Genomic DNA, 19,181 nt, shown 5'->3' on the forward strand with positions numbered 1-19,181 from the left:
ATGAGTTTGGTAGCTTTCCTTCTGTTTCTATTTTTTGAAATAGCTTTAGGAGAATAGGTATTATTTCTTCTTTGAATGTTTGGTAGAATTCCCCAGGAAAACCATCCGGGCCTGGAGTTTTATTTTTTGGAAGATTGTTTATCACTGACTCAATCTCTTCATAATTAATTGGCCTGTTTAAAAAATCAATTTCTTCCTGTTTCAGTCTTGGTAGTTTATGGGTTTCCAGGAAGGCCTCCATCTCTTCCAGATTGCTTAATTTATTGGCATAAAGCTGTTGATAAAAGTTTCTAATAATCCTTCCAATTTCATTGGTGTTGGTTGTGACCTCTCCTTTTTCATTCAGAATTTTATTAATTTGGGTCCTTTCTCTATTCTTTTGGATAAGTCCTGCCAGAGGTTTGTCAATTTTATTAATTCTCTCAAAAAACCAGCTTCTAGTTCTGTTGATCTGCTCTACTGTACTCCTGGTTTCTAATTCGTTGATTTCTGCTCTAATCTTGGTCAACTGCTTCCTCGCATTGCTGTTCCAGCTTCTTGAGGTGAGAATATAAAAACTGCATTTTAGATTTTTCTATTCTTTTGAGTGAGGCTTGGATGGCTATGTATTTCCCCCTTAGGACTGCCTTTGCAGTGTCCCATAGGTTTTGGACCGTTGTGTTTTCATTCTCGTTGGTCTCCATAAATTGTTTAATTTGATTTTTTATTTCCTGGTTTATCGAATCATTCCTGAGCAGGATGGTTCTTAGTCTCCAAGTGTTTGTGTTTCTTCCAAATTTTTCCTTGTGGTTGAGTTCCACTTTCAAAGCGTTGTGGTCTAAGAATATGCAGGGGATAATTTCAGTCTTTTGGTATCGGTTGAGACCTGTTTTGTGTCCCAGAACATGGTCTATTCTTGAGAATGTTCCATGGGCATTAGAATAGAATGAGTATTCTTTGGTTCTGGGTGCAGTGTTCTATATATATCTATGAGGTCCAACTCGTCGAGTATGGCATTCAAAGCCTTTGATTCTTTGCTTAGTTTTTGCAAGGGTGTTCTGTCTATTTCTGATAGTGGGGTGTTGAGGTCCCCTACTATTAATGTATTTTTATCTATATGTCTCTTTATTGTGGTTAAGAGTTGGCTTGTGTATCTTGCTGCTCCCCTGTTGGGGGCATATATATTTATAATTGTCATATCCACTTGTTGGATACATCCTTAAAGAATAATATAGTGCCCTTCTGTGTCTCTAACTATAGTCTTTAGTTTAAAATCCAATCTGTCTGATATGAGAATTGCTACCCCAGCTTTCTTTTGAGGTCCATTTGCGTGAAAGATGGTACTCCATCCCTTTACTTTTGGTCTGAATGTATCTTTGGGTTCAAAATGAGTCTCTTGTAGACAGCAAGTGAATGGGTCATTTCTTTTTATCCAATCTGCAACCCTGTTGCGTTTATGGGAGCATTTGAGCCATTCACATTGAGACTGAATACTGAGAGTTATGATTTTAATGATGCCATGTTGCCAGTAAAGTCTTTGTTTGTATCGGTTGTGACTTTCTGTTCTGTATCCCTTTTGGGGCCTTTTTACCTGTATAGAACCCCCCTTAATATCTCCTTAGGGCTGGTTTCATGGTTACGAAATTGGTCAATGACTGGCGATTCTGGAAGGTCCTTATCTCTCCATCAATTCTGGATAAAGGATCCTTGGCTGCATGTTTTTCTCTGAAAGAGTTTTAAAAATGCCCCCCCAACGCTTTCTCTCATTCCAGGTCTGTGTAGACAGGTCTGATGTAATTCTGGTAACTTTGCCTTGGTACGTGAGAAATTTCTTTGCCCTGGCCGCTTTCAATACTGTATCCTTGGATCTAATATTTGTGAATTGCACTATGACGTGACGTGGTGTAGGTTTGTCGTGGTTGAGCTTGGGAGGGGTCCTCTCTGCCTCTTGGACACGAATGCTTGTTTCCTTTGCTAGACTGGGGAAGTTTTCAGCTACAATTTGTTCAAATATCTCTTCTAGACCTCTGTTTTTCTCCACCCCCTCGGGGATGCCGATGATTCTGACATTGGAACGTTTCATTGAGTCAGTAATCTCCCGTAACCTACATTCGTGGGCGTGGATTTTTTTAAGTCCAGCTTCTTTTTTCACTTTTTCTTCTACTAACCCAACCTCCAATTCACTAATACGGTCCTCTGCCTCATTTACCCTGGCCATCAGAGCCTCTAGTTTTGACTGCATTTGGCTCATAGAATTTTTAATTTCTGCCAGATTCGCTCTCATTTCTGCCCTTAGAGATTCTATATTCTCATTAACATTTTCGTTAATACTTTTTTCAAGTCTACACATCATCTTGACCATTGTTACTCTGAATTCCATTTCTGATAATTTGGTTACATCCATATCCATTAGTTCTGTGGCAGAGGCCACAGACTCATTGTCTTTTCTTTGCTGGGGGGGATTTCTCCTTCTCGTCATTCTGATGAGGAGAGGTTGCGGGGTTGTCCAGAGCCCACATTTTTGACCAGGACCCAGGCCGTGCGCCCTTGTTTTATAGGGATCTTAGGGATGTGGGCTTCTTGATTTTTCAGCCTGCCTTCTGGGGAAGGGGCCTGCCGTGCCAATACTCAGGCAACCCTGTTCGGGTAGGGTCTCCGTGTCTCCTCACTACTCAGCGCTGGAGATGTTCATTTGTAGAGATCCAGATGTATCTTCCTGCGTCTCAGGCTGATTCCGTGGATGTTCTGGCTGGTCTGGTACCTATCCAACTCGACTCAGGGGACCAGCTGAAAAAGGGGTCCCCTACTTCTCCGCCATCTTAACCCTCCCACCTCAAATCAAGAAGCATTTTTTAAAAAAAGATTTCGTTTATTTACTTCAGAGAGAGAGCTCGATCTGTGAATATTTTTAAGTGTTATTATTTGTTCTGTTTTGCATTAAAAAAAATCAGTCTGTACTTGGAATAGCTATTTGAATGAAGAAATCTTGTAAGATATTTAGACTTCAGAAATGGTTTCTAGGTCCTGTGGATCATGGTTGATAATATTGCCCTGATTATAAAGCTGTCGTTGACCTGCCTATTTTCCTAAAAGTCAAAATTAGACAAGATTTCCTTCTCAAACCAGTAGAATATCATGAGCAACTCCCTTTTTCCCTACATGCATGGAGTTAAAAATAAAATCCATGACTCTGCAAGATTTTTTACTTGATTACAATATGAGAAAAAAAGTGTCCCTTTGAATTAATAAATGGTATTTCTAGTGCCCCAGGTACCAGTTACCATTTCCTAGAAGACATTCATCTTTGTCCTCTGCTATACCAGTCCCTATCGTCTTTCCAAACCCTATTCAAAATCTGCCCCCTGCATGGTGCACTGGGTGTTATACGCAAATAATGAATCATGGAACATTACATCACAAACTAAGGATACACTGTATGGTGACTAACATAACATAATAAAAAATTATTATAAAAAAACCTGCCCCCTGTAATAACTTATAATTTAATAAAAAATACACTTACACATGCACATACTACAAAGTTGAAAAATAGGCAAAATGAGATTAATAGGTCTTTGAGGAAAAGATACTCAAATGAGCTAGTAACATAAAAAGATGGTCAACCTCAATAATAATCATAACAAATCAAATCAAAGACAAAACCTCAATAAGGTTCCATTTTATACTAATATATTGGAAAAATTAAGTTAGACAATGCTCTTTGTTGACAATGTTGTGTATTTTTTGGAAGTCTTATTTATTTCTAGTAGAGAAACAATATGGCATCATGTTTTACAGTTGAAATATACATTACCTTGGACCATGCACTTCCACTCCCAGGTTTATATCCTAAAGAAGATTTGTGCATGTACAACTGGAGACATAAATAAGAAGGTTCATGACAACATTGTTCATAATAGAAAAAAATGAAAATTTCAACAACAAATAAATTATGGTATTTTTACTAAGAAATATTGTAGAGCAACTATATGCCATATCAGTGAATTACAGAAATTAAATATTGAGAGAAGAAAAGCAAGACTCCAGGAACATAACAAAATGCAGAAACAAAAATTTTATATGTGTACGTGTTATTATGGACTGAATGTTTGTCCCTCCAAAATTTATATATGGAGGCTTTAACCCCCCAGTGTGGTTACATTTCGAGATGGGGCCTCTAAGAACATAATTAATGTTAAATGGAAACATAAGGATAGAGCCCTGATTCATGATTCATTGGAATTAGTGTCCTTATAAGAAGAGACACCAGAGAGCTCATTCCCTCTGAACACACACTAGGAAAAGGCCACATGAGGACATAGTGAGAAGGCCATCTAAGAGCCAGAAAGAGAGCTCTCACCAAAAACTGAATCTGCCAGAACCTTAATCTTAGACTTCTAGACTCCAGAACTGTGAGAAATTAAATTTCTGTTGCCTAAGCCATGAAGTTTGTGGCATTTTGTTATGGCAGTATAAGCAGACTAAGACACACACGCACACACACACACACACGTCATATATAGACAAAGAGATGCATACACATAGAAATAAGAATACAGAAATTTGATTGAATCATAAACATAAAATTCAGGCTACTCATTTCCTCTTGAGAGGAGATGAGGGATTAGGATTTGGAGGAGACCATGGGTAGATTCAAGTGATTTTTTTTAATTATGTTAAGTTAGCCACCATACAGTATATCATTAGTTTTTGATGTAGTGTTCAGTGATTCATTAGTTGTGTATAACACCCAGTGCTCATTACAACACGTGCCCTCCTTAATACCCATCACCCAGCAAGCCCATCCCTCTACCCTTGTCCCCTCTGAAACCCTCAGTTTGTTTCCTGGAGTCCAGAGTCTCTCATGGTTTGTCTCCCTCTCTGATTCCGCCCCCTCAGTTTTCCCTTTCTTCCCCTAATGTCCTCTATGCTATTCCTTGTGTTCCACATATGAGTGAAACCATATGATAATTGTCTTTCTCTGCTTAACTTATTTCACTTAGCATAATCACCTCCAGTTGCATCCATGTGGATCCAAATGGTGGGTATTCATCCTTTTTGATGGCTGAGTAATATTCCACTGTATATATGGACCACATCTTCTTTATTCATTCATCTGTTGAAGGGCATCTTGGCACCTTCCACACTTTGGCTATTGTGGACATTGCTGCTATGAACATTGGGGTGCAGGTGCCCCTTCTTTTCACTACATCTGTATCTTTGGGTTAAATACCTAGTAGTGCAATTGCTGGATCATAGGCTAGCTCCATTTTTAATTTTTTAAGGAACCTCCATACTGTTTTCCAGAGTGGCTGTATCAGCTTGCATTCCCACCAACAGTGTAAGAGGGTCCCCTTTCTCAAGTGATGTTTTTTAAAAAACTAAATATTTACTAATGGAAGTAAAACAGAGAAAATTAGCATATATTAAGAACACAGTTTGATAAATTAACACATCCACAAAATTATCAGCCAGATAAAGAAATAATACTCCCACCATGCTCCTCCCCATAATTTCTTGCAAAAGTAAATTTTATTCTTATTTGTATCACCATGTATTACTCTTGGCTATTTTTCACCTCATAAAGCTGAGAGGAAGTTAAAAATAGTCTGTATTCTTTTTGTAGTTTATTATATGCTTTGCATGCACTGATATGCTAGATATTACTGAACTAGTCCATCTATTTTGACAAATCCATATCAATATTCAAAGCATTGACATCACTCGAGAGAGTTCCTTTGAATCCCTTCCCAGTCTATATCCTCCAGAAACAACCACTAATCTATTTGCTTTATTTATTTTTTAATTGGTCTATAATTTCCAAAATTTTTATTATTAAAGTATAATTGACACACAATGTTGTGTTCATTTCATATGTACAACATAGTGATGTGATAATTTCATACATTACTCAGTGCTCACCGTGATAAGTGTAGTCACCACCTGTCACCATACAGTGTTACCACAGTATTATTGACTATATTCCCTATGCCGTACTTTCCAACTCCATGATTTATTTTTTTATAATTGGAATTTTGTACCTCTTAATCTCTTTTATCTATTTTGCCCATGCCCCCACCCACCTCCCCTCTGGCAACCACCAGTTTGTTCTCTGTATTTAAGAATGAAGGGGGTAGGATGGTAATGGGTAGTAAGGAGGGCATGTATTGCATGGTGCACTGGCTGTTATACGCAAGTAATGAATCATGGAACTTAAAAAAAAAAAGAATGAAGGGGTGGGTAAACAGAAGGGGAAATGAACCATGAGACACTATGGACTCTGGGGAAACAAACTGAGGGCTTCAGAGGGGAGGGGGTGGGGGATTGGGATAGGCTGGTGATGGGTATTAAGGAGGGCACATATTGCATGGAGCACTGGGTATTATACACAAATAATGAATCATGGAACACTACTTCAAAAGCTAAGGATGTACTGTATGGTGACTAACAATATAATAAAAAATTATTATTAAAAAAAGAGTCTATTTGGTTTGTTTTGGTTTTTAGATTCCATATGTAAGTGAAATCATATGGTATTTGTCTTTCTCTGTCTGACTTATTTTACTTAGCATAATACCCTCTAGGTCCGTCCATGTTGTCACAAATGGCAAGATCTCATTCTTTTTTATGGCTAAGTAATAGTCCATTGTATATGTATATACCACATCTTTTTTATTATTATTATTATTATTATTATTATTATTATTATTATTATTAATGTTCAGTTACCCACTGTATAGTAACTACATCATTAGTTTTTGATATAGTGTTCAATTATTCATTAGTTGCATATAACAGCCAGTGCTCATCATAACACATGCCCTCCTTAATACCCATCACCCAGCTACCCCATCCCCCACCCCCCTCCCTTCTGAAACCCTCAGTTTGTTTCCAAGAGTCCATAGTCTCTCATGGTTTATCTCCCTCTATTTGATTTAAGAATAGGTTAAAACAGTTCTGGAATTAACTCCAGCTCTGGCACTGGGGCTAGAATTGGTACTGGAGCTGGCCCTAGCTCTATGACCAGTGCTATAGATGATGCTGGAGCTAGCTCTAGCTCTGAGGTTGGCTCTAACTTAAAATTGGTGCTAATTCCCACTAGAGCTGATGACAGAGCTGGTGATACTGGAGCTAGCTCCAGGTCTGGACCCAGCTTGGTCAAAGACCCAGCCCTAGAGCTGACCCTAGAAGTGGAAGAGGAAAAGGATTCACCAACATGAGTAGCTTTCATTTGCCTTTCCAAAAACAGAAAACATCACATAGCCCAGACCCCACCCCAGGAAGTCTCTTCAGACTGGAGTCTACCAGATGAGTGGCCAGAAGCTATTTTTTTGTTCCTGGCCCAACACCAGCCTCTGGAAGCATCTCCTACTGTGGCTCAACCCCATTACCTTCCTCAAATGCACACATGCACCAAGCCCCTAGTCCTCCACTGCCTCAGGCTCTGCCCCAGTAGGCTCTGGATGCTCCAGGTGGGCCAGGAGAAGGTGGGCATGGTGCTCCATGTCCAATCTGGGCAGGTTGAGCTACACATAGGCCACCAACTGTGTTAGGCCAAAAAAAGTGCAGAAGATGACAGAAATCCTCCTAGTACTGGTACAACCAGGTGCCCAGGATAGAGGAGATGGTGCTGGGGTAGGTGGATGTGCAACAGAGTCGAAGTCCTGGCTTTGCCTCCCACACCACTTTCTCACAACACTCCTGCAGGGACTGAGCACCTATGTTGTCCCCTACTGATCCAAAGGTCTGCTCCCCACCCCCACATCCACTCTGGCTGCCCTGACAGTGGCAGGCCTGGTCACTGGGCAGGGGCTGACAAAGAGCCTCCATCAGAGAGAACCCTGGTGAACCATCTGACCACCCCTGCCCTTCTTCAGTAAGGCTGACATATTTCTCAATAGGTCTCCCCTGGCCCCTTCCCCACTGGAACATAAATCACATAGAATAAGGAGGGTGGTGTCTGCTCTGTTCACTGCACTGAACTGAAACACAGTAGGTACTCCATGAATATCTGAAAGGTAATGGAACAGAGTCTGTCCCCCTGTTCAGGCTTCACAGGGCTTTCATGGTACTTCAGCCTGTAGCTTATGGAACTAGTGGGTCTGTCCCCAGCTGATGCTCTGACCCTCCTGCAGATTCCTTGTCCACCTTCTGTTTTGTAAAGGCCTCTTTTTCCTTAGTTAGCATGGCTACAGGTTTATCAATTTCAATGATTTTGTCAAAGAACTGACTTTGGGTTTCATTGATTTTCTCTGTTGATTTTCTGTTTTCAATTTCACTGATTTCTACTTCAACATTTAATTATTTCTTTTATTCTGTTATTTTATTTTATTTTTTTTAGCATTTCACAGATTTTTTTATTATATTATCTTAGTCACCATACAGTACATCCCTAGTTTTTGATGTAAAGTTCCATGACTCATTAGTTGCGTATAACACCCAGTGCACCATGCAATACGTGCCCTCCTTAATACCCATAACCAGCCTATCCCATTCCCCTACCTCCCTCCCCTCTGAAGCCCTCAGTTTGTTTCCCCGAGTCCACAGTCTCTCATGGTTCATTCCCTCTTCTGTTTACCCCCCATTTCTTCTTCCCTTTCTTTTCCTACCGATCCTCCTACTTTTTATGTTCCATAAATGAGTGAAATCATATGATAATTGTCCTTCTCTGCTTGACTTATTTCACTTAGCGTTATCTCCTCCAGTCCCGTCCATGTTACATCAAATGTTGAGAAATTGTTCTTTTTGATGGCTGAATAATATTCCATTGTATATATGGACCACATCTTCTTAATCCAGTCATCTGTTGAAGGGCATCTCAGCTCCTTCCATGATTTAGCTATTGTGGACAATGCTGCTATGAACATTGGGGTGCATAAGGCCCTTCTCTTCACTACATCTGTATCTTTGGGGTAAATACCCAAAGTGCAATTGCTGGATCATAGGGTAGCTCAATTTTTAACTTTTTAAGCGACCTCCACACTGTTTTCCAGAGTGGCTCTACCAATTTGCATTCCCACCAACAATGTAAGAGGGATCCCCTTTTTCCACATCCTCTCCAACAATTATTGTTTCCTGCCTTGTCAATTTTTGCCATTCTAACTGACGTAAGGTGGTATCTCAGTGTGGTTTTGATTTGAATTTCCCTAATGGCTAATGATTTCGAACATTTTTTCACGTGTCTGTTAGCCATTTGTATGTCTTCATTAGAAAAGTGTCTGATCATATCTCCTGCCCATTTTATGATTTGATTATTTGTTTCTTGTGTATTGAGTTTGAGAAGTTCTTTGTAGATCTTGGATACCAGTCTTTTATTTGTAGTGTCATTTGCAAATATATTCTCCCATTCTGTGGGCTGCCTCTTAGTTTTTTTGACTGTTTCCTTGGCTGTGCAGAAGCCTTTTATCTTGATGAAGTCCCACAAGTTCATTTTTTCTTTTGTTTTTCTTGCCTTTGGAGATGTGTTATGAAAAAAGGTGCTGTATGGGGCTCCTGGGTGGCTCAGTCGTTAAGCGTCTGCCTTTGCCTCAGGGCGTGATCCCATGTTCTGGGATTGAGCCCCACATCAGGCTCCTCTGCTGGGAGCCTGCTTCTTCCTCTCCCACTCCCCTTGCTTGTGTTCCCTCTCTCACTGGCTGTCTCTATCTCTGTCAAATAAATAAATAAAATCTTAAAAAAAAAAAAGAAAAGAAAAAAGGTGCTGTGGCCGGTGTCATAGAGGTTGCTGCCTATGTTCTCCTCTAGGATTTTGATGGATTCCTGTCTCACATCGAGGTCGTTCATCCATTTGGAGTTTATCTTTGGGTATGGTGTGAGAGAGTGGTCAAGTTTCATTCTTTTGCATGTAGCTGTCCAATTTTCCCAGCACCATTTATTGAAGAGACTGTCTTTTTTACACCGGATGTTTTTTCCTGTTTTGTCAAAGATTAGTTGCCCAAAGAGCCGAGGGTCCATTTCTGGGTTCTCTATTCTGTTCCATTGGTCTATGTGTCTGTTTCTGTGCCAGTACCATGCTGTCTTTGTGATCACAGCTTTGTAGTACAGCTTGAAATCTGGCAACGTGATTCCCCCAGCTTTGTTTTTCCTTTTCAACAATTCCTTGGTGATTCGGGGCCTTTTCTGGTTCCACACAAATTTAAGGGCTGTTTGTTCCAGTTCTTTGAAAAATGTCATTGGTTTCTTGATCGGGATGGCATTGAAAGTGTAGATTGCTCTGGGTAGCATAGACATTTTAACTATGTTACTTCTTCTGATCCATGAGCATGGAATATTTTTCCATCTCTTTGTGTCTTCCTTAATGTCTTTTGAGAGTGATTTGTAGTTTCTACAATATAGATCCTTTACCTCTCTGGTTAAGTTAATTCTGAGATAACATATGATTTTTCATGCTATTGTAAATGGAATGGATTTCCTAATTTCTCTTTCTTCAGTCTCATTGTTCGTGTATAGAAATGCAACTGATTTCTGAGCATTGATTTTGTATCCCGCCACATTACTGAATGGCTCTATAACTTCTAGTAGTTTGGGGGTGGATTCTTTTGTGTTTTTCATACAGAGTATCATGTCATCTGCGAAGAGAGACAGTTTGACTTCTTCTTTGCTGATTTGGGTACCTTTTATCCCTTTTTGTTGTCTGATTGCTGTTGCAAGGACTTCTAGTACTATGTTGAATAATAATGGCGAGAGTGGACATCCTTGTCATGTTCCTGGTCTTAAGGGATAGGCTTCCAGCTTTTCCCCATTGAGAATGATATTTGCTGTAGGCTTTTCATAGATGGTTTTTATGAGATTGAGGAATGTACCCTCTCTCCCTACACTCTGAAGGGTTTTAATCAGGAAAGGATGCTGTATTTTGTCAAATGCTTTTTCTGCATCTATTGAGAGGGTCATATGGTTCTTGACTCTTTTCTTGTTGACATGATGTATCACACTGATAGATTTGTGAATGTTGAACCACCCTTGCATCCCAGGGATCAATCCCACTTGGTCATGATGGATAATCCTTTTAATGTACTGTAGATTCTATTAGCCAGGATCTTGTTGAGGATTTTGGCGGACATATTCATTAGGGAAATTGGTCTGTAATTCTCCTTTTTGATGGGGTCTTTGCCTGTTTTGGGGATCAAGGTAATATTGGCCTCATAGAATGAGTTTGGTAGCTTTCCTTCTGTTTCTATTTTTTGAAATAGCTTTAGGAGAATAGGTATTATTTCTTCTTTGAATGTTTGGTAGAATTCCCCAGGAAAACTGTCCGGTCCTGGAGTTTTGTATTTGGAAGGCTGTTTATCACTCTTTCAATCTCTTCATAATTAATTGGCCTGTTTAAAAAATCAATTTCTTCCTGTTTCAGTCTTGGTAGTTTATGGGTTTCCAGGAAGGCCTCCATCTCTTCCAGATTGCTTAATTTATTGGCATAAAGCTGTTGATAAAAGTTTCTAATAATCTTTCTAATTTCATTGGTGTTGGTTGTGACTGCTCCTTTTTCATTCATAATTTTATTAATTTGGGTCCTTTCTCTATTCTTTTGATTAAGTCTGGCCAGTTGTTTATCGATCTTATTTAATCTTTCAAAGAACCAGCTTCTAGTTCTGTTGATCTGCTCTATTGTGCTCCTGGTTTCTAATTCATTGATCTCTGCTCTAATCTTGATCAACTGCTTTCTCATGCGTAGATTAAGCCTGTTCCTCTGTTGTTGTTCCAGCTTCTTGAGGTGAGAATATAAAAACTGCATTTTAGATTTTCCTATTCTTTTGAGTGAGGCTTGGATGGCTATGTATTTTCCCCTTTGACTGCCTTTGCAGTGTCCCATAGGTTTTGGACTATTGTGCTTTCATTCTCGTTGGTCTCCATAAATTGTTCAAATTGATTTTTGATTTCCTGGTTTATCGAATCATTCTTGAGCAGGATGGTTCTTAGTTTCCAAGTTTTTGAGTTTCTTCCAAAATTTTCCTTGTGACCGAGTTCCAATTTCAAAGCATTGTGGTCTGAGAATACGCAGGGGATAATTTCAATCTTTTGGTATAGGTTGAGACGTGTTTTGTGACCCAGCATATGGTCTATTCTGGAGAACGTTCCATGTGCATTCCAAAAAGAATGAGTATTCTTTTGTTCTGGGGTGTAGTGTTCTATTTATATCTATGAGGTCCATCTGGTCTAGTATGGCATCAAAGCTCTTGTTTCATTGTTGATTTTCTGCTTAGGTGATCTGTCTATTGCTGATAGTGGAGTGTTGAGGTCCCCTACTATTAACATATTTTTTTTCAAAGATTTTATTTATTTATTCGACAAAGAGAGAGACAGCCAGCGAGTGAGGGAACACAAGCAGGGGGAGTGGGAGAGGAAGAAGCAGGCTCCCAGTGGAGGAGCCTGATGTGGGGCTTGATCCCATAACACCGGGATTATGCCCTGAGCCGAAGGCAGACGCTCAACCGCTGTGCCACCCAGGCACCCCATATTAACATATTTTTATCTATATGTCTCTTTGTTCTGGTTAAGAGTTGGCTTGTGTATCTTGGTGCTCCCCTGTTTGGGACATAGATATTTATAATTGTCATATCCATTTGTTGGATACATCCTTTAAGAATAATATAGTGCTGAGTAATATTCCATTGTATATATGGACCACAACTTATTACTCAGCTATCAGAAAAAATGAGTTCTCAACATTTGCTGCAACATGGATGGCACTGGAGGAGATAATGCTAAGTGAAATTAGTCAAGCAGAGAAAGACTATTATCATATGATTTCTCTCATCTATGGAACACAAGAACTAGGAAGATCAGTAGGGGAAGAAAGGGATAAAGAAAGGGGGTTAATCAGAAGGGGGAATGAAGCATGAGAGACTATGGACTCTGAGAAATAAACTGAGGGCTTCAGAGGGGAGAAGGGTGGGGGAATGGGATAGACTGGTGATGGGTAGTAAGGAGGGTACATACTGCATGGTGCACTGGGTGTTATACGCAACTAATGAATCATCGAACTTTACATCAGAAACCAGGGATGTACTGTATGGTGACTAACATAATATAATAAAAAAACATTAAAATTTAAAAAAGAATAATATAGTGCCTTTCTGTATCTCTAACTACAGTCTTTAGCTTAAAATCCAATCTGTCTGATATGAGAATTGCTACCCCAGCTTTCTCTTGAGGTCCATTGGCATGAAAGATGGTTTTCCATCCCTTTACTTTCAGTCTGGATGTATCTTTAGGTTCAAAATGAGTCACTTGTAGACAGCAAATGGATGAGTCATTCCTTTTTATCCAATCTGCAACCCTGTGGTGTTTTATGGGAGCATTTAGGCCATTCACATTGAGAGTGATTATTGAGAGAGACGATTTTAATGATGTCATGTTGCCTGTAAAGTCTTTGTTTCTATAGATTGTAACTTTCTGTTCTGTATCACTCTTGGGGCCTTTTTACTTTTATAGAACCCCCCTTAATATCTGGTTTCGTGGTTACGGCTGGTTTCATGGTTACGAAATTGGTCAGTGACTGGTGATTCTGGAAGGTCCTTATCTCTCCATCAATTCTGAATGACAGCCTTGCTGGATAAAGGATGCTTGGCTGCATGTTTTTCTCTGAAAGAGCTTTAAAAATGCCCCTCCGAACCCTTTCTCTCATTCCAGGTCTGTGTAGACAGGTCTGATATAATCCTAATATTTTTGCCTTTGTATGTGAGAAATTTCCTTGCTCTGGCCGCTTTCAATACTGTATCCTTGGATCTAGTATTTGCGAATTGCACTATGATGTGACGTGGCGTAGGTTTGTTGTGTTTGATTTGGGAGGGGTCCTCTCTGCCTCTTGGACATGAATGCTTGTTTCCTTTGCTAGATTAGGGAAGTTTTCAGCTACAATTTGCTCAAATATCTCTTCTAAACCTCTTTCTTTCTGCACCCCCTCGGGGATGCCAATGATTCTGACATTGGAGCGTTTCATTGAGTCAGTAATCTCCCATAACCTACATTCTTGTGATTGGATTTTTTTGAGCCAATTTTCTGTTTTAGTTTTCTATTCTACCATCCCATCCTCCAATTCACTAATTCGTTCTTCTGCCTCATTTACCCTTGCTGTCAGAGCATCTAGTTTTGACTGCATTTGATTCATAGCATTTTTAATTTCTGCCAGATTCACTCTCATTTCCACCCTTAGAGATTCTATGTTCTCGTTAATATTTTTGTTAATATTTTTTCCAGTCTGTACAACATCTTGACCATTGTTACTCTGAACTCCATTTCTGACAATTTGGTTATATCCATATCCATCAGTTCTGTGGCAGAGGCCAGAGACTCATTATCTCCTCTTTGCTGGGGGGGGGGGGAGTTTCTCCTTCTTGTCATTCTGATGAGTAGAGGTTGTGGGGTTGCCCAGAGCTCAAATTATTGACCAGGGCTCAGGCAGTGTGCACTTGTTTTATAGGGATCTTAGGGTTGTGGGCTTCTTGATTTTTCAGCCTGCCTTCTGGGGGTGGGGCCTGCCACACTGATATTCAGGCAACCCTGTTTGGGTAGAGTCTCCCTGTCCCCTGCGAGGGGGGATGGGGATTGGCACAATGTGAGCTGGTATTTTAAGTTTGTATTGTCTTTCTTCCTCTAGTTGCCTAAGGGGGAAGCTTAGATGATCAATTTTAGATTGTTCTCATTTTCTTTCTTTTTATAATAATTTTTATTATGTTATGTTAGTCACCATACAGTACATCCCTAGTTTTTGATGTAATGTTCCATGATTCATTACTTGCATATAACACCCAGTGCACCATGCAATACGTGCCCTCCTTATACCCATCACCAGCCTATCCCATTCTGAGAAGTTTCCCCATGGCCCCTTTCATATCTCTGTTCCTCAGGCTATAGATGAAGGGGTTCAGCATGGGGGTGACCACTGTGTACATCACTGAAGCAATTATGTCTTTGTCATTGGAGTTCCTTGATGATGGGAAAAAGTACAGAACCATAATTGTCCCATAGAATAGAAATACCACAGAGAGGTGGGAGCCACAGGTGGACAAGGCTTTATATATCCCCCTTGATTGAGGGAAACCTCAGGATGGTGGTCCCAATGCGGCCATAAGACACTAGAACACCAATAAATGACAGGATAATGACCAATCCCCCAACAGTGAAGATAAAAATCTCATTGAGGGAGGTATCTGAGCAGGAGAGTTTAAGCAGGGCAGCAAGGTCACAGAAGAAGTGGGGGATGGTGTGGTCAGCACAGAAGGACAGTTTAGCCAGGAGGATGGTGTGGGACAGGGCACTTGCACAGGAGAGGAACCAGGATCCAGCCAACAGAAATATACACAGCTCCTCCCTCATGATGGTGGTATACTGTAAAGGGTGACAAATAGCCACGTACCTGTCATATGCCATCACTGCAAGAAGAAGGTTATCAATGCAGCCAAAAAATATGAAAAAATACGTCTGTGTTACACACCCTGCATAGGGGATGGATTTGTCCTGAGTATGCATGTTTATCAGCATCTTAGGGACGGTGACAGATGAGAAAGAGACATCGGTGAAGGCCAAGTGGCTGAGGAAGAAGTACATGGGGGTGTGGAGGCGAGAGTCCAGCTTGATGAGCAGGACGATGAGCAGGTTTCCCAGCACCGTGGTCAGGTACATGCTCAGGAACAGGGCGAAGAACACACCCTGCTTCTCTGGCCAGATGGGGAGCCCCAGGAGGAGGAACTCGGACATGCCGCTCTGGTTCTCCCTCCTCATGCTGCTTTTCTCTCTGATTAGATTGAAGGAATATTGGGAATGTTCCAGATGAAAAATAGGAAGAGTGACAATCACAGTAGGGTTATTTACTTTCTACTGAGAAATTCCTCAGGATATTTCCCACCTGCCGTGGGCTGAATCCTCACCCTCCCCGTCAGAGCTCCAATGACCCAGAAAAGCCCCTGTAATGTAACAGAGGAAATTTCTTTATTTACTAAATAATTTAAATAACTTTATTTACTTTATTTACTTAATTTATTTACTTAATAACTTAATAAAGAATAACCATATTCTTTCCTGGAGAAACAAGAAAGAAGGCCTTCCTTCAGGGAGCTCACATTCTAAGTAAGGAGTAGCCTATTCAAGCACTGGTTCAGAGCAGTGTATGACTAGACTTCTGGTGGGTTCTGACCCCACTCTTTTCTAGCTAGTCTCCATAGCTGACTCTCTCTTAGCCCTGCTGTGCACCTCTGCAGGGTAAGCATAGCAATGCCTGCCCTTACAGTTTGAGGAATTAAGTGATTCAGTGAGAGTTAGGATATTAGAACAGAGTTCTTCCTACAGTAAGGACAGAGATTGTCATCTAATGTCTTCATGCCAGTGTAAGTGTCCAGATAAATCCTGGGTTAATCTTTAGAAACTCAATATACCAGAAACGTGAGGTCAGCCTTAGCAAGGAGCAGGTAGCTGCTCTAACTGTATGGGCTCTCATGTTCTCAGGCAAAGCGCAGAGACACACACCCCAGAGCCTGGGGTTAATTTCTTGATGGAACTTAGCTTGGCATATTTTATTTGATTTGGAAAAAATAAATTATACTTCACTCATCTCTAGTTTTATCCATTTCTCTGCTTTTATCTTTAGTGAATCAAACTGGCTCAGATCTAAGTATGCACTGAAGCACCTGAGCATTTGCCCTAGGACCTGAAAACTGGTAGATGCTGTAAGATTGGTGATGCCTATTAGAATTAATATTTACCTGATTGACATGACCTATATTCCTATAGTGATCTTAATATAATTGAGATTTTTTGAGTAGGTATTCTAATAGTTTCACTCAAAATGAAGGGATTTTTGTGCATATATGTTGCATATAAATGTGTATACCACATCTAGTGTGTGTGTGTGCTGAAGCCATGAGACGTTGAGAAACCAGCCATGGTCACACAGCCAGTAACTGCTGGAGCCACCATTCTTTTTTTTTTTAATAATTTTTTTACTCTTTTTTTTTTAATAATATTTATTTTGTTGTATTAGTCACCATACAGTACATCCCTAGTTTTTGATGTAAAGTTCCATGATTCATTACTTGCGTATAACACCCAGTGCACCATGCAATATGTGCCCTCCTTAATACCCATCATTGGCCTATCCCATTCCCCCACCCCCCTCCCCTTTGAAGCCCTCAGTTTGTTTCCCAGAGTCCACAGTCTCTCATGGTTCATTCCCTCTTCTGTTTACCCCCCCTTCTTCTTCCCTTTCTTCTCCTACCAATCTTCCTACTTCTTATGTTCCATAAATGAATGAAACCACCATTCTTTACTCATTTCTTCAATTCTCTGCCCCTATTGAACAGACTCTTCGTCCCCTTCTGTAATTCAGCAGAAGAGCCAGTCCTTTGAGACCTGTTTCAGTGTTTGAAAGAGGATTTCTGCCCTCAGTATCACCTCAACCACCGGCTCAGATGTCTGCCATCACTCATTCCTGCAGCCTACAGTTTGCAAATGACCTTCACATACTTCCAATTATATGCAATCAATATCTATTGTATCTAAAAAGGAGAGAACACAGTGACTTTGTCTTTTCATTCTCCTAATATGAGAAGTGAAGTCACTTAAGCCGTGTATGTGGTGGGGGAACTTGAGCTCAGATCAAGTCTTCAGATGCTCTTGTCACTAGAGGCACACCCTTCCCATTGCTGTGCGGGGAGAACGGCTAACAGAGTTCAGATACCCACACATCTGGAGGAGGAAATTGCCATTCACACACAGGGCAGCATATCCAGTAGTTGATTCGTATTCTAGACCAGGGGGATTCTCAGGGACACTAGGACATTGGGAGGATGGAGGTGACCACCTCACTCCCCTACTAAGGCCTGGCTGTTCATTGACAGTTGCTGAGTGGGACTTCAGTCAAGACCTCTGGCTTCTCTGAGGTGGGCTGCAGGAGGGAACCAGAAAACCCGATGTGGATGTGGTGCTGTGGCATCGGGGGCAAACCAGCAGGAAGGGAACCTTCACCTTGTGTATAAATGGCACTGTAACCTATACCCAACAGTGAAGCTATAACCTAAGGTTTGAGACAGAATCCTTACACATGTGTGCTGTTACCACTGACACAACATACCCTCCCATGTTAGAGTTACCTGAATGGAGGAGAATCGGTCAAGTCAGCCTCCCCTAGGGGAATAATTACACAGCAGGCTACTGTTTACTGGGTGCTTACTATGTGCCTGAAACAGATAAAACTATTATAAACAATATCTTACAAATGTTATTATTGTCCTCTTTCACATTTAAGACTGCTGGCTTCAGATCAAATGTAAGGCTCCAAAACAATCGCATGGCAACCACCAGCTCCGAAAGACACCAGAACTTGAACACGTAACCAGACTACCCTGCTTCCAAAGTGTAAAGATGGACAATGCTAAAGGCCAGAGTGAGAAATATTTAGGGCTCTGGGTACATTATCAGAACACTCAGCTCACATAGTCTGGTAGCCCCAGTGGGGCTTAAGGGCGATTGACCTTGAAAGTGACTCACTGGGTTCTGGTCTGAGTCAGGAGGAACATCAGAAAGTGAGACTGTTCATTCAAAGGTGTGCACATGCGTGTGCACACACACAAATACTGCTTTGTTGCTTTGTTAGAGTTGTAAACCCTCACTTTCCCCCCATCCTTTCTGGGTGAATTTAGTAGAGGTGTGAGTTTATTAAACATAATACCAACACCTCTACACCTATAGTCAATCTCTCTCTCTCACATACACACACATACACACTCCAACACATGTATTATTGGATGATTTTCTCTTCTCTCTTACATGCCTTAGATGTAGATTGTCAGGGTGCAAATCTATGTCACACAAAGTTCATAAATAAACACACTGCCATATGTACAAAACACAATGCACAGAATCGTACAAAGCACTGACAAACAACATATAACAGAAATTCAGACATGCAGGTACTCTCAGACAGTCATAGATATTCAAATCACAACACACAGAATCACATAAAAAATACACAGACAACATAGATGTAACCTCTAAAGCACACACATTGCTCAAAGATTTCTACCTGATTGATGCACATCCCAGGTAGAAATTCTCTGTGCATGTCAGTGACACACAGGTATAGAAATACACAGAACACATGCACCTAATCTCATATTCACACACACACACACACACACACACACACACACACACACACACACACACATACTTACAGGGACAGAATCCTGGCCCTTTCTGTCCTATGCTAG

The 19,181-nt window shown here is 40.6% G+C and overlaps 1 protein-coding gene across 1 annotated transcript; it reads right to left on the bottom strand.

The window, feature by feature from the left end:
* Nucleotides 1–7,187: 7,187 nt before the first annotated feature.
* Nucleotides 7,188–15,699, bottom strand: LOC123788072 (olfactory receptor 1J4-like). Its single transcript, XM_045791158.1, is given in 3 exon segments — nt 7,188–7,248; nt 14,788–14,996; nt 14,998–15,699. Coding segments are annotated over 3 exon segments (972 nt in total).
* Nucleotides 15,700–19,181: the final 3,482 nt, after the last annotated feature.

This window comes from Ursus americanus, chromosome 18, assembly GCF_024610735.1.
Source record: "Ursus americanus isolate L20-20 chromosome 18, mUrsAme1.1.p, whole genome shotgun sequence".
In the NCBI taxonomy this organism is placed as follows: domain Eukaryota; kingdom Metazoa; phylum Chordata; class Mammalia; order Carnivora; family Ursidae; genus Ursus; species Ursus americanus.